This window comes from Melozone crissalis, unplaced genomic scaffold, assembly GCF_028551555.1.
Source record: "Melozone crissalis strain CALT ecotype California unplaced genomic scaffold, PUWL_Pcris_2 ptg000073l_1, whole genome shotgun sequence".
NCBI classification, from domain to species: domain Eukaryota; kingdom Metazoa; phylum Chordata; class Aves; order Passeriformes; family Passerellidae; genus Melozone; species Melozone crissalis.
The window spans coordinates 1,972,356-1,985,709 of record NW_026535850.1 but is presented as its reverse complement, the minus strand read 5'-3'; the positions used below and the strand labels follow the sequence as shown (position 1 = coordinate 1,985,709).

The 13,354-nt window shown below is 47.7% G+C and overlaps 1 protein-coding gene across 1 annotated transcript in view; it reads left to right on the top strand.

Annotated features, from left to right (window-relative positions):
- Window positions 1–11,886, top strand: part of LOC128946038 (olfactory receptor 14J1-like) — a gene marked incomplete at its 5' end in the record, with an annotated part of 70,804 nt that extends 58,918 nt beyond the window's left edge. Inside the window, one exon of the mRNA XM_054289975.1 lies at window positions 11,839–11,886. Coding sequence (XP_054145950.1) covers window positions 11,839–11,886 — 48 coding nt within the window. The remainder of the gene's footprint in view (window positions 1–11,838) is intronic.
- Between the last annotated feature and the right edge of the window lie 1,468 nt (window positions 11,887–13,354).

Below are 13,354 nucleotides of genomic sequence, written 5' to 3'. Positions count from 1 at the left end.
CTGAATTATTAGATAGTCGTTGTTTGCCATGTTAACAAAAATTATCATTCTGGCTATTTTTTTTACTTACAGCCAGCTCTTCAACACTCTTTGTAACATCGGAAAGAGAGTTTGTAGGAATGTGAACCATGGGTTGGTGGAGCATTGCAGAAGGCTCCTATGCCAGCACTAAATGTTCACATTTACCATGGCATCACTTCTTGCCTTTAATTCCAAGCTACAGCTCAGTTCCTGCAGTATAGATTCACACTTGTAGTCTGTATTTGCAGCTGGTTCTTACTTTCCTGTCCAGAAAAAAATCATGCTTGGATCTCAAATCAAAATAAAACAAGGAGACAGTCAGGTTCTGGATAGGTATAGCAAGAACTAAGACATTTTTTCGCAAATATGTTGTAAAGTTGTTTGTACATGCTGCAAAAACGGCAGATTAAAGACTTGCACTCTAACTTGCAAGCTGAGCTTTGCCTGTTCTTTCTGGACTGATTTCTTGAGGCCAGACACTGAACCTAATCAGTAAGAAAATTGAAACCACAGGAGTAGTTTGGAGAATATTGTAAATTATTCTGTCATGATGCTTTTTGCCTACAAGTTCTGGCCATCATCCGATTGGAGTAATTAGAGGAGATGGAAGCCATCACACTGTGCCTGTGCACACAATTCCTTCCCAGGAGTAATCCATGAAGCAACGCTGACAAATCCACACCAGCAGCTGCTGCCACATAGTCATGAAGCAGAGAATTTGTATTTCTGCTACACTTCAACAGCTGAAGATGCCTCTGCTGAGCTAATTTTAGTGACTGCCCACCAGAGATTAGACCTTGTGGTCAGTCTCCAGCAAGTCAGGGCAGGTAATATTCTGCCTAAATGAAGTAAGTCTAGCAATACATAGACCATGGAGCCTGAGGAAAGCCAGCAGCTGTGGGAGATTTATTTTGTTTCCGTATCTTTCTTTTTACTAATTTATTGCAGTCAATTAGTTAAAGAATGGAAACTTTTGGCACACCATTGGCTGAAAGGTTGGTCAATCTTCCATTCATGACTCCTCTGAAAGCATCACCCCAGTGTTTTTATCAGTAGCTCTTCCATCATCATGGCTCACACAGCATTTCCTGCAGCTCTTGCTGGAGTCAGGGAAAGGCACCAGGAGAAGGGGGAGGAAGCTGTGTACAGAGACTGTGTCAGCTGAAGAGACATTTGTTTCCTCTGATTTGGCTGAATGGCTGCAGGAACCTTGCTGGCACTGCTGGCGGGGTGGCCTTTTGCAGGGCTGGGCAGAGTTTGGGGCCCAGGATCCCTCCTCTTGGTGGGACACCAGGGTGAGCAGCCCCTGTCCCAGGCAGGAGCAGAGGTTCTGTGGCTCTGCCCTGGGCACAGGGACCTGCCACTGCCATGAGCTCCTGCCGTGGCTCCTCTGGGGCAGCTCCTGCTCTGCAGTGATGATGGGCGCAGCTGGGGGTGGCTGCAATGGAGGGGGGCTTCCAGTGGGCTCTGCTGGTCTGCCACACTGGAGCCAGCAGAGCTTCTGGAAGGAGTCTCCTCTTGTGAGCTGCTGGAGCTGGAGCTGGCACTGGCCACAGAGCCGCTGTGTTCATCCCTGACAGGAGCAGAGCACAGCAGCCTCTGGGCCTCCTTGCTGCACGATGGCAGTGAGGAGGCCATGGACCACAGGTTCAGTATGTGTGACTCAGTTTCCTCATAAACTGTGCTGAGAAAACCCTGCATCCCTCCTGACAGATCTAAGACACTCCAAGAAATCTGTTGGCACATTGGGAACTCAGAATTGTTTGCATTTTGAACAATTGTCTTATGAGTGCTTTTGATTGTTTTTGTCATTTTGTGTTGATTCAGTTGATCCTTCAGAGAAGCTTTCCTAATAATATAAAACACGGGGAAGACCCTGGGGGGGCATTGCCTGGTCCATGGAGACACAAGAAACTTCCCTCAAAGAGCTGTTAGACCCCATTGGCTACTTCCCCTGTTCCTGGGTCTGTTCCTGTGTTCCTGAGCCACACCTTCCCTATTCCTGATCGGCCCCCTTATCTTTGTACTGCCCCGAGATCAGGGTCAGCCCCCAGGCCCCTGTGGAGACAAAGTGAGACCCTCTGTGTGTGGGTGTTGGGACCTGAACATCTCCCTGCACAGCTGAATAAAACATCTGTGGAGATGAAGCAAAGATCCTTTTTGCTTCTTTACCCTGGGCTATGCTAGCAGCAATTCAGACTGCTCCAGAGGAGAAGCTGCAATACTGGCACCAAGATTTTGGCAACTTGACCATAGGCACAGAGGGCGTGCAGGATGCTGCTCCATGAATTCCTTAACCAGCCATCTCTGGTGCTGGCATATTCCCTCCAGCTTCTGGTGCAGCCAGGGCCAACTTGGGTCCAGCAGATGACATTGTTATTTGAAAAATTCGGCCCACACCTTGGGCAGGAGGCCATGCACAGGCTCTGGTCCTGCAGCCCCCTGCTCAGCTGGGGACAGTGTTTCCTGTGGGGAAGATGGAACAGCCATCACAGGGTCTTGGGGGCTGTTTTCAGCAAGGCTCTGTCCCTGCTGGACTCTAGCAATTGTTTGGGGGAGCTGATGGCACATTGTGTGTAGTCCTGTTCATCCTACTCAGAAAACATGACAGCTTCTATCATTCTTCTGCAGAGTGGGCACGATGGATTTCTCTTTGCCCACTACAGGATGCAGCCCAGGCAGAACTGGTGGTGACAGGGCAGAGAAAAATTCACATCCTTCTTAGTGCCCTGGCAGGTGGGGCAGCTCCATTCTGTCCCCATGGCCATGTCTGTCTGTCGCAGCAGCAGGGAAGAGCTGAGGACCATGAGCTGCTCTCATTTGCAATCTTGCTTGGCCAGAGCCCAAGCTCGAGCCAGAGTGCTCCAGGCTCTGTCAGTGCCCAAACAGAAGCAGAAAGGGATGTGGTGTCACAACCCATTCCTTGGTGAAGGAGGTCCATAGCAGCCTCAAGAGGCACCTCAGACACTCAACAGTCAAGGCAGTAACATATGGACAGGACACAGATGGCAGTTCATAGCTGGGAGAGCATTCGTAGACATATCCAAGGACAAATTTCCCAGGAACTCTCCACAGCTCTGGGATCTGCCCATCAGCTCTGTCAGAAGCTGCAGCAGAACAACCGAAGTCCAAAAAAGCAGCTTCCAGACACTTTCCCTACCATCCTGCCTGAGTAGCCGGGTTGCTTGCTGCAAAACACTCCTTTTCTCCTCTTCCCCAATGCCCTGTGGACACTTGCAGCCAAAATAAAAAGCTCCTGGCCCTCTGTGTGATGTGATAGTACAGTTTTTATATTTCCATGCTGGGATGAAAGAAAGCTGTGCTGTGAGTCAGGAGAGGCCAGGACCCACTTGGCCTTCCTGCAGGCTGAGGGGGTCCCAGCAGACATCCTGCTGCTTTTTTGGGGAATGTGTGAGGGGGAGTGGAGGAGGTGACAGAGAGGCCGAGATCATAGAGTGGAAACTCAGCTCCAGAGTGGCAGTGCAGACTCTCCCTGCTGAATGCCTGCTGGGGCTGGCAAAGAAGGAAAATGCCCCAATAACAGCCCGGTGGCACTGTGCCTCAGGGACAGGTACAGGGAGGTGACAACAAACAGCAGCATGGCCCGGTCTCACAGCTCCTAGGAAGCAGTGACAGAGGGGCCTCATGTGCCAGAGATTTCAGAAAGGCTGTCTTCTCAAAAGGCCACTCTGAAACCCCTCTCTTTGCCTCTTGGGTTTATGAATGCTTTTGACAGCCACAGCATCCTGGGGCAACGCGTTCCACGATTTCATTAAGCACTCCTTGAAAAGCACCTCCCATTGTTCACTGAGCTGCCAGCCTGGTCATTTCAGAGGGTGCTGCCTTGGTGGAGAGAAAAATCAATCTTCTGCCTTCCAGGGAGCTGAAGGAGAAGGGACTCTTCACCATCCAACACCTGGCTGGGTCCCATTCAGAGGTCCTGCTTTGTAGACTTGGTGAGGTTTGCTTGGCAGTTACCAGCAAGGTGAGAACATTGTTCGGAATTGTCCCCCATACTTCATACACAGTGTGTACAGTAGGTATGTGCTTGCTCATCTCCATGTGTGCTCAGGGTCTGCCGTCATTTCTGGTTTTAGACCTGAGATTTCCAATGTCTGTCAGCTGTCTGTAGGATCTGTGGGCACATGCAGCTGTATTTACTGGCAGGTCGGGTATCTGACACTCATCTTTGAGTGTGGTGCCTTTACAATGCAATGTGCAAATGCAGAAACTGAGACACTAATGACGTTATTTGCCAGAGTCCCAATCTCTGCCCAAGCTGTAATTCAACACTGCAAATTATTCTGTAGACCTGAGCCTGTGTTTTCTGTTTCCTGGCTGAGTGCTTCAACTGCTGGTGTTGCTTTTTTGAACAGGAGCATCTGACTCATTTATCTTTATGACTTGTGCCTTTATGATTTGAAAGCAGCTCTTGTTTTAATTTTCTAGTAAAAGGGCCTAAAATCAAAGCTGTGGACATTTTAGAAGGGTTAAGTCGAACACTTAATGAAATTTTTATTTCTGGCCTGCAGTGAGCAGGTCTGAGGCCAGAAATTGGTGCCAGAGTAAGTGCCTTTCTGTGCTTGTGCTCTCCTGCTCTTCCTGTACTTGTGTGTTCCTCTGGACCCAGTGGGATGTGTTGTCATTTATTGGGACTTCTGTTGAAGGCAACTGATTTTCTTTCCAAGGTGATTCCTATGTTTCCCCTCTTGACTTACCCAGGTGACCAACCTCCGTTCCAAGGTGTCCTGCTCTGCCATTGTCACTCTGGGAGAGCTCTCTGTGACCTTGAAGAAGGACATGGACTCTGAGGTGGATGAGGTTGCTCGGGTCCCTCTCCAGATGGTGTCCAGCTCCCCAGAATTTGTTCAGAAAGCAGCCAGTCAGAGCCTGGGGATCATGGTGGAGAATGCGACTCCTGCACGAGCAATGACTGCTCTCATGGACATGGGAGTCAAGTAGGTTCTTCTTCTTTAGTGATATTCTTCACCTTTGTGTGTGTGTGAAGGAGAAGGGATGAGACAGAGAATGGGAATGGTGGGAGGGAAGGGTCCTGTATCCTGCATCTTCTGTGGACTCAGTGACTTGATTCTCCAACCAACCTCACTTCTTTCTTCTTGTCACCTATTTCTGCCCTCCTGCAGCCTATTGGTTCTCAGAATCACAGAAATGTAGAATATGGGGAATTGGATGGGCCCATCAGGACCATCAAGTCCAGCTCCTGGCCTTGCCCAGAACAGCCCAAGGGTCACACCAAGTGCCTGAGATTGTTGTCCAAATGCTCCTTCAACCCTGTCAGGCTTGGTGCTGTGACCACTGCCCTGGGGAGCCTGTTCCAGTGCCCAGCCACCCTCTGGGTGAAAAACCCTTTTTCCTGATGTCCAAACTAAAGCTCCTCTGACTCAGCTTCCTGCTGCTCCCTGGAGTTCTCCCAATCTGTCAGATTTTCCTAGATGTGATGATCAGTGGGGAAGGGAAAGTGCCTGCAAAGGCCAAGGATAGAGCCTTGTGCTTTTGTGGGAAGAGGGACAATTGCAATTGCAGCTGTGAGCAGTGTTTGGTATTTCACAGCGCTAACCACAGAGGCCCTGGGAAAACCATGTCTCCTCATGATGCCATTAACTTGAGAAATGAAGAGGGTCCTTGCTGGGGCGTGGAGCACATGGGGGACAATCTGCTGGGTGTGGCACAGCCTGCACTGCAGGTGCAGCTCCTGCCAAAGGACTCTTGTATGACTGTCCTGGCCTTAGAGCTCTACTTTCTATTCAAACTGATGTTTCATGTTAGCCTTGAGATGATGAATCACTTTACAGGCACCTTCACAGGCTGACTGCCATGGGACAGTTGGAGCAAATGCTGCCTTAAATGTTGGTGCTGGGCCTGCTAGTTCCCAAGAGACGCTCTCTAGAGCAGGACAGCCTGGCTAAACTGCCTGCCACCCTTTCCTCAGCTTTGCAACAGGGTAAAACATTCAGATGGATCCATTGCCAAGCCTCACAGAAGAAACAGGCTGCATTGCTAGATATTCTGCAACTTCACGGCCCACAACGTGTTTTCCCTGCATTTGTTGTTTTCCAAAGTTCTGCAGATTTGGGGATAAATGGCTGGAAAGAGCCTCAGTCCGGCTGCAGCTCTGTGTAGTGAGTGACCTCTGATGGGTCAGCATCAATTGTTCTTAATTTCTAAATTATTCATGTGTCATCTATTTTATTAATCTTTCTCAGAGTAAATACCGTGAAAGAAATTGAGTATCAGACAGTGCAGGGAGACTGAATTCTCCCTCTTCCGTGCAGGCAGGCCTTGTGTACAATGCTACCTTTGTGTTTCCCTGAGGCCAGAACCTTGTGCAGGTGCCTGAAGGTGCAGGGAGAGCCCAGGCTCCTTCCCCCAGCAAGGGCAGGGAGCAGCTCTGGCCAAGGCCGGCGCTGCTGCTGCTCCTTGTCCCTGTGCCCAGGGTTTGCTCTCTCCTCCCCAGCAGCCGCCCCGCCCCGGTGCGCGAGTGTGCGGCCCAAATGCTCCTGTCCCTGATGGAGAGAATTGGAGTCACCCAGCTCACAGGCACAGCCAGGGCTGAGAGGCTGCCACACGTGGCAGGGAAGTTTGCTCAGGACTGCCACAAGGACACAAGGTAATGATCTTCATTTCACCTCCCAAAACGGAAAACCGCTTTGTGTCTGGCTGTAAAGGTGAAACCATACAAGAGTGGAAACTAAAGGGAATATGAAGTTACCTCATCGTGTGAATAAAGGTCATAGAATCATGGAATATGCTGAGTTGGAAGGGGCCCATCAGGGTCATCGAGTCCATCTCCTGGCCATGGGCAGTGACTCCAAGAGTCACTCCATGTGCTTGAGAGCATTGTCCAAACTCTTCTTGAGCTCTGTCAGCCTTGGCACTGTGACCACTGCTCTGGGCTGCCTGGGCAAATGGCTGTACTGGGAAACCTGAGGTTGGCCAGCAAAAAGGAGCATAGCCACCTTTTTCCTGTGGCTTGAAGGATTCTTTACTGAGATCAAAAGATCTCAGATCAGCCAGTCCAACAGTTTTGTTTAGCCTCAGGTGCACAACACAAAGCCCAAGTGTTGGCTAATGCTCATCACTGAAGGATCCCAAACATCCATTTCTCATTAGCTTTAGACTATCCTAGAAATATTTCAGGGGTCTTTAACCAACATATTCAGTCTTTCTAAACCTGTTCTGCAGATTTCTACAATGCTGTTATCTGCGGCTCAGTGAACTCCACATTTCTTCTTGAAGAAAACAGAGGTTTCCTAGTGGCAAAATCAACCCAAACCACCAAAATCCCCTTCCTTTGGTGATTCAATTCCCATGAATAGCTGCCAAGAACACCAGAACAACTAGCTGTCCCTGTGCATACCCATAGTATAGAATAATCAAGAGGATGCATGAGGTGTTTTGTCCTGGCTTCCCTGCCAGTTAAAGAAAGGCAAATTACTGTGCAATGGCAGCAAGACACTGCTAATAGTCTCTGACAACAAAGCAGATGTGTTTTGCTTGTTCCCTGGGATCCTTTGATGCCACAGAAGCACACCCCCAGTTTCAGAGTGAAATGCTATTTTTCTGTTGCCCCATATTCTCCTTTTGCCTCTTGTGTTCAGCTGACAGCACTGTGCAGTGTCAAGTGAGGTAAATCTCCCTCTTTGCTGAGTAGGTAATGCCTTCTCGTGCAGGGATTGCACCTGATGAGTTTAAGGGATCAGCCTCTTCTGTTAACACTCTTCCTTTGTTTGTTCACTTTTCTTTTGTTTCCTTCCTTCCTGCCTTCCTTCCTTAGGCATTATGGACAGGAGATGGTGAAGATGTTGCTCAATCATCAACAATTTAAAATGCTTTTGGAACAATCTCTTTTCCCCCCGTGACCTGGAAGATATTCTGAAAAGAACTCAGAAGAAAGGAAGTGCTTGGCAGGAGAAATGTTTCCTTTGTGCAAGTATTGCCTCTGCTAGTATGAAATCAACGATACCAAATCTGTCTTTAGCTCATTCCTGTTCTGCTGAATCATTTTGCTCCAGGGAATGAGCTGTTAATCCTCAGCCTGTTCATCTGCAGACCACAAAGGAACTGATATTATTAGGGAAAAGTGGGGTTTTGAATATTTTCAATATTGGTCACAAAGAGGAAAGGGAAAGAGGAGAAAATGGATTTACATTTAAGTGTAAGCCCCCACCATGCTCTCCCTACTCTGCCCCCTGTAAGCAATTAAGTGAGAATTGTGCTTCTGAAGATACAAGAGTCTTTGCAAAGGACACTGGAAGTAGTAGTGCCAAGAAAATTCCCAAATTTACAAAAGATGTCCAAGTCAATCCTAGTTACTACAATGACTGACTGTCTGTCTTTTGGGAATACTGCCCTGCTGTCCAGCCCTGTGGGGCTGGAAGAAGCTTGGTGAATTCAGCAGCATCGAGCGAAAAATCCTTTGTTTGTTTGGGGCAGGATTTTATATTTTGTTATCGACATTACAGAAGGGAGCCTGCCTTTGCGCAGGAGCAAGGAGAGTGAGTGTTGAACCAAATCAACTTCCAACACAATGGGCCAACCCCCAAAAGAGTCCAATTTTTTCCGTTGATTCCTTTACAAACACTTGTTGCCTACCTATTTGCATTATTCCCATTTATGCTCAAGACTAAGAAATTTGGGATTTTAGACTGCTGCTCAGTCTGGCAGCACCCATAACCTGCCTTGGGCTATGGAAAACAAAGACTTTGCATCACTGAATCTCTGGTCTGTTTCCATCTGTAAGTTAGGAAATGTTTTCCTAAGCCTTGGTAGCAGTGATCCTGGTTCTAACTTGTGTTTTCAACAGGGAATTTCCTGTTTTATATTCTAAGGATTGATGGGGTTTCTCTGTGTCTTTGTAGGGGATGGAACACCAGAAGGCTGAAGGCCCATCTGTCAAGGAGCCGGTGAAGGAGAGGAACGATGGCTCAGAGCAGCCCCAGGCCACATTGTCTGCTAGCAAATGGTACTGAGCACTTTTGTCAGATGTGACAAAGCACATGGCAAGCTTTACATGTCTCTTCCTCAGGAAAAACTTTCTGGCAGAGATGACCAATGCCACAGATTGTTTCCTTTCTCTACAAATGCTCTAGGATAAAAAATGTCTACTTGTGCATTGTGTTGAACACAACTTCTCTGGAGGGGTTTCCACAAAAATGGAGAGACAAAAAGACACCCATTGGCTGCAGCTCAGACGATCCAGTGCAGTGGCAAGGGCAGTGTTGTGGAGGCTGGGAGAGGGCCAAGTTTCTGCTGCCTGACTTGGGACAAGTAAATTCAAACAGTGTTGTAATCATATTGCTGTGTATCATATTTCCAGAGTCTCATACCTTCTGGGGGGTTTTCTCACAGCAGTGTTGTTGTTGCTCCTCAGCCAGGGCTCCTCTGCAGCCCTCCCTGAATGCCTCACCCCCTTTTATCCCAGCTACCTCCACGGGCTACAGCTGCTGCCCAATTAAGGGCATCACAGCTGCAGCCCATTTACAATAACTAGAATCAGGGCAGGGTCACTTATACAATACAGAGATCTTTTACTGCCATACATATATTTACTCAGGTTCCTATAAAATAGGGCTTTTTTTTAATCTGAGTGGAGTCGTTTTCAGATGGATGTTTTGATGAGAAATCTCAGTCTGGAAGCAAGATGCCATTCCATAAAGATGCAGTTCTCATCTGTGAGGTTTGGCCTGGCTGAATCATGGTTTTCTTTCCCTCAAACAGTACCAAGTTTGAGTAGTAAGTAGCAAGGCAATTCCTGAACAACTTCAGTCAACAGGTGTCTCAATGTGTACTTTTTGCCTTGATATTCCTGTCCTTCATGTAATTTGCTTGATGGACAGCATGTTTGGTTTATTTCCCCCTGTGCTGCAATCAGCATTTAAGACAGGAATTTGCTCCTTGCTGTCTCTTCATGGCAGTTGCAGAGCTGCTTGTACCTGTTCTCCTCTGACAGCAGAGGGGATTTTTTTAGCTCTGTCCTGCTCAGCAGTGGCAGGAAAGTGACCACATGCCTCAGTAGCATAGCTACCATCTTCCTGTGCTCATGGAAGAGGCAGGTTGATCAGGAGAATTGTTCCCAGTGGGGTTGTGAAGCTGTGCATCTGGTCTCCAGGGAAGCAAATGAAATGTGAGCGTAGTTCTGGGATGTCTGGCTTTTGTTTTTATCTCTGTTACTGATTTTCTGAATCCTTCAAATATGGCCCTGTTTATCTGTTCAGATGCATCTGAGCTACTTTTCCAGATTGTCATGCCTGGTTGTAGAGACACTTCTCCAGAGTGATGAGTTCCCTTATTCTAAGAAACACACATCCCATATGAGGAGGCATTTAAACTTGGCAGTAGTGTCTCTCTTTCTCCACAAAGCAATGTGACCTGTGTGCCCTGGCAGCCATCTGAAGATAGATCAGAGGCACCTCATCCTTGGTTTTCCTGAGTGAGCACTGGGGAGAATGTCACTTGCAGATTGTCTGCCATAACGATTAACATGAAGTCCACATTGTTCTTCAGAGCCTCATGATTTTCCAGCTTGAAATCACAGGATTAGGAAAGCTGCTCAAGATGTTTTGCTCACAATTATTTGAAGGTATTGTCTGTGGCTGCAGCTCTCTCCATAGAGAGCAGCAGGCACAACTTTGCCAGGCATTGTCCTGGGGAAGGATTTTAGAAGATCAGAGAAAAGAGTGAGAAACAATTCTTATCTTCACTTGCTGCACCCATTGTTGTGAACATGTGGAATGTGATATGGAGATTTGTTTACCAAAGGGTAATTTCTTAATTGGCCACTGGTGATGGTGTTTGGATTCAATTGACCAATCTGGTCTGTCTGTATCAGACTGTCTCTGAGGGCAATGAGTTTCAGCACAGCATAGCATAGCATAGCATAGTATAATAAAGTGATTGATCAGCCTTCTGGAATCATGGAGTCAATGCTAATTATTTCCTTGATGGGGATGCCATGCTACGATAATTATCACCACCAGGTCCTCATTTGGTTTTATTTTCCAGGGTGAAATCTCCCTCTGATGGACACCTCCTACACTGTGCAAAAGCCCAGGTCACGTCACCTCCAGCTGTGGAAGAAACGGAGCTGCTCCAGAAGTTTTACCATCTCCTGGAAGCCAAGGGGTTTCAGACAAGGATGGAAGGAGTGGAACTCCTCCTAGACCTGTGTAAAACCAGCCCCCAGCTCATCTCCACTAACATTGCCCAAGTATGTAGGGTATCTCCACTGCTCCTTTCCTTTAGCTCCTTTCCTAAGCCTGTAGCAGCAAAGTTAATTCAGTGTGTCTTGGCACTCTGTCCTGGCTGTCTGGGACACTCTGGTCCCTCTTACCCAGAAAAAATTTAATTCAGGTCCAGGCTTCAGGGCAAGTTGTTTCAGTCCAGCTGTATTTGTCTGGCGGGTGCCTATTGATGCTGTTCATCAGATGATGGCAGAATTTTCTGCTGGTGTAACTGCTGCTCTCTCCTACTCCCAGCTGGGTGAAGTGAAGGGAATCCAGCCCCTGAAAGCGTGGCAATTGTTCTCTAGACCAAAAATGGGTTTGCATAGGGAAGAGAAGTATCAGGCTGGGTTGGTTTAAACCCAGTTGCTTTTTTTAAGAACACTTCTATATACTCCATCTTGTCTTACACAGGCACAGCTCTGGCTACTCATTTCCATCCTTGTTCCTATTCCTCTTGGTAAAGACAGTGCTCTCCCTTCTTGGGGGTCTGTTTTTCTCTTTGGAAAAGGAGGAAAACAGCTAAGGACTCATCTCTGCCTTCTCCTCCCAGTAGCTGCTTTTTCCCTTTTTCCAGGAAAAGGTGCCTGATAATGAGGCGTTCAAGGGACTCAACCTGCTCTAATGAGAGCTGTACAGCACATGACATTTCAGAAGTCCACTTGTTACTTAGAGAAATGGTCCGGATCCTGGAAGAGTTGATCATAGCCCTGCACTTCTCCAGACACTCCCTCTGAGACAAACAAAAGAAAACTTAGATCTCCTCCAGCCATGGTTTTGGCAAAATCATAACTGCCCTCAGTACTTGAGGCAACTGTATAGAAAACCAGGCATTGTAAACATCTGCTTCCATTCAAAGCAAAGGTACTCTTTAGCATTAATAAATAGAATTAATTTAATGATTTATAGATGGAGAGAAATACCATAGGAACTATTCTGTCCCCAGCCAAACCTCTTAAAGACAGAAGAAAATCTTTCAACCAGCATGAGGTTGTGCCACCATTCCAGTGAGTTGCCCACAGGAAAACAGAGAAATTGTGCAAGCGAGTGCTGACCTGACAGAAAGGATCACTTTCATCTTTGACATTGTTGACTGCTACAGCCACTCTTCAAACAAGGACATTTGAATCCAGCTTTCACGTTGCTTGTTCTCTTCACAGATTTTTGACTATTTTGTCCTGAGAATATCTGACAGCCACAAGAAAGTGAAGCAGAGGGCGCTGGATGTGCTGGCTGAAATCACAGGAGCCCTGAAAGATGCCCTGAACCCGGTGATCGTTGGTTTGGTGGAAGGAATAACAAAGAACCTGAACTCAAAGGATCCCAGGGTTCGTGGGGCAGCTGTGAAAGCACTGGAAGAATCCATTGCTCATTTGGGTAAGGCTGAGCCCTGGCAGGGACTCTCCTCAGCTTCGTCTCTGTCTCTCCTGCGCAAGAGAGCACTGAGTGCCTTGACAGCTGCTCTTGTCTGTGGAACACTGCAGCTGACACCCACCAGAGGCTGTGCAGGTGCAGTCCTTATGCACCATCCCCAACAGGCTGGAATGGGATCGGCATTTCCCAACAGTCCCAGGAGCCCTTGGCTCGGTGCTGCTTGTCTGAAGAGCAAGTCCTGGACTACAGCTCTGCTACAGTTCAGAGGCAAAGGGGGTTGGAGTTTGCTTAGGCCCCGTCTGACTTCCCAAATGAACAGCTTTGCTGTGTGCATGAAGGGACACTGACCCATCAGAGCTTCTGCAGAGCAGCCACCTGGGAGGCTCTACATTAGAGGCATTAGCTGCCTATTTTCCACTTTTCTTCTTTTCTTCTATTTTCAAAGGGGAACTTGTGATTCACCAAGTTCATTTCTTTAGAACAAAGAGGTATAAACCCAGCTGTCAAGGATGCCTTCTTCCACATGTTGTTTTGCATGAGGCAAGATGGCCACAGCAATTAACTGCATAGGCAAGGGCTGCTCTAAATTCCTGTGCCACACAGATTTATGTCAGCTCTGAAAATTCCGTACTGGTGGAATATGCCTGAACAAAGGAGTGTTGAAGAGGCAGATCTTCAAGAGGAGTTTCCACTTTCTCCTCCCCAGCTGCCCTGTGAAC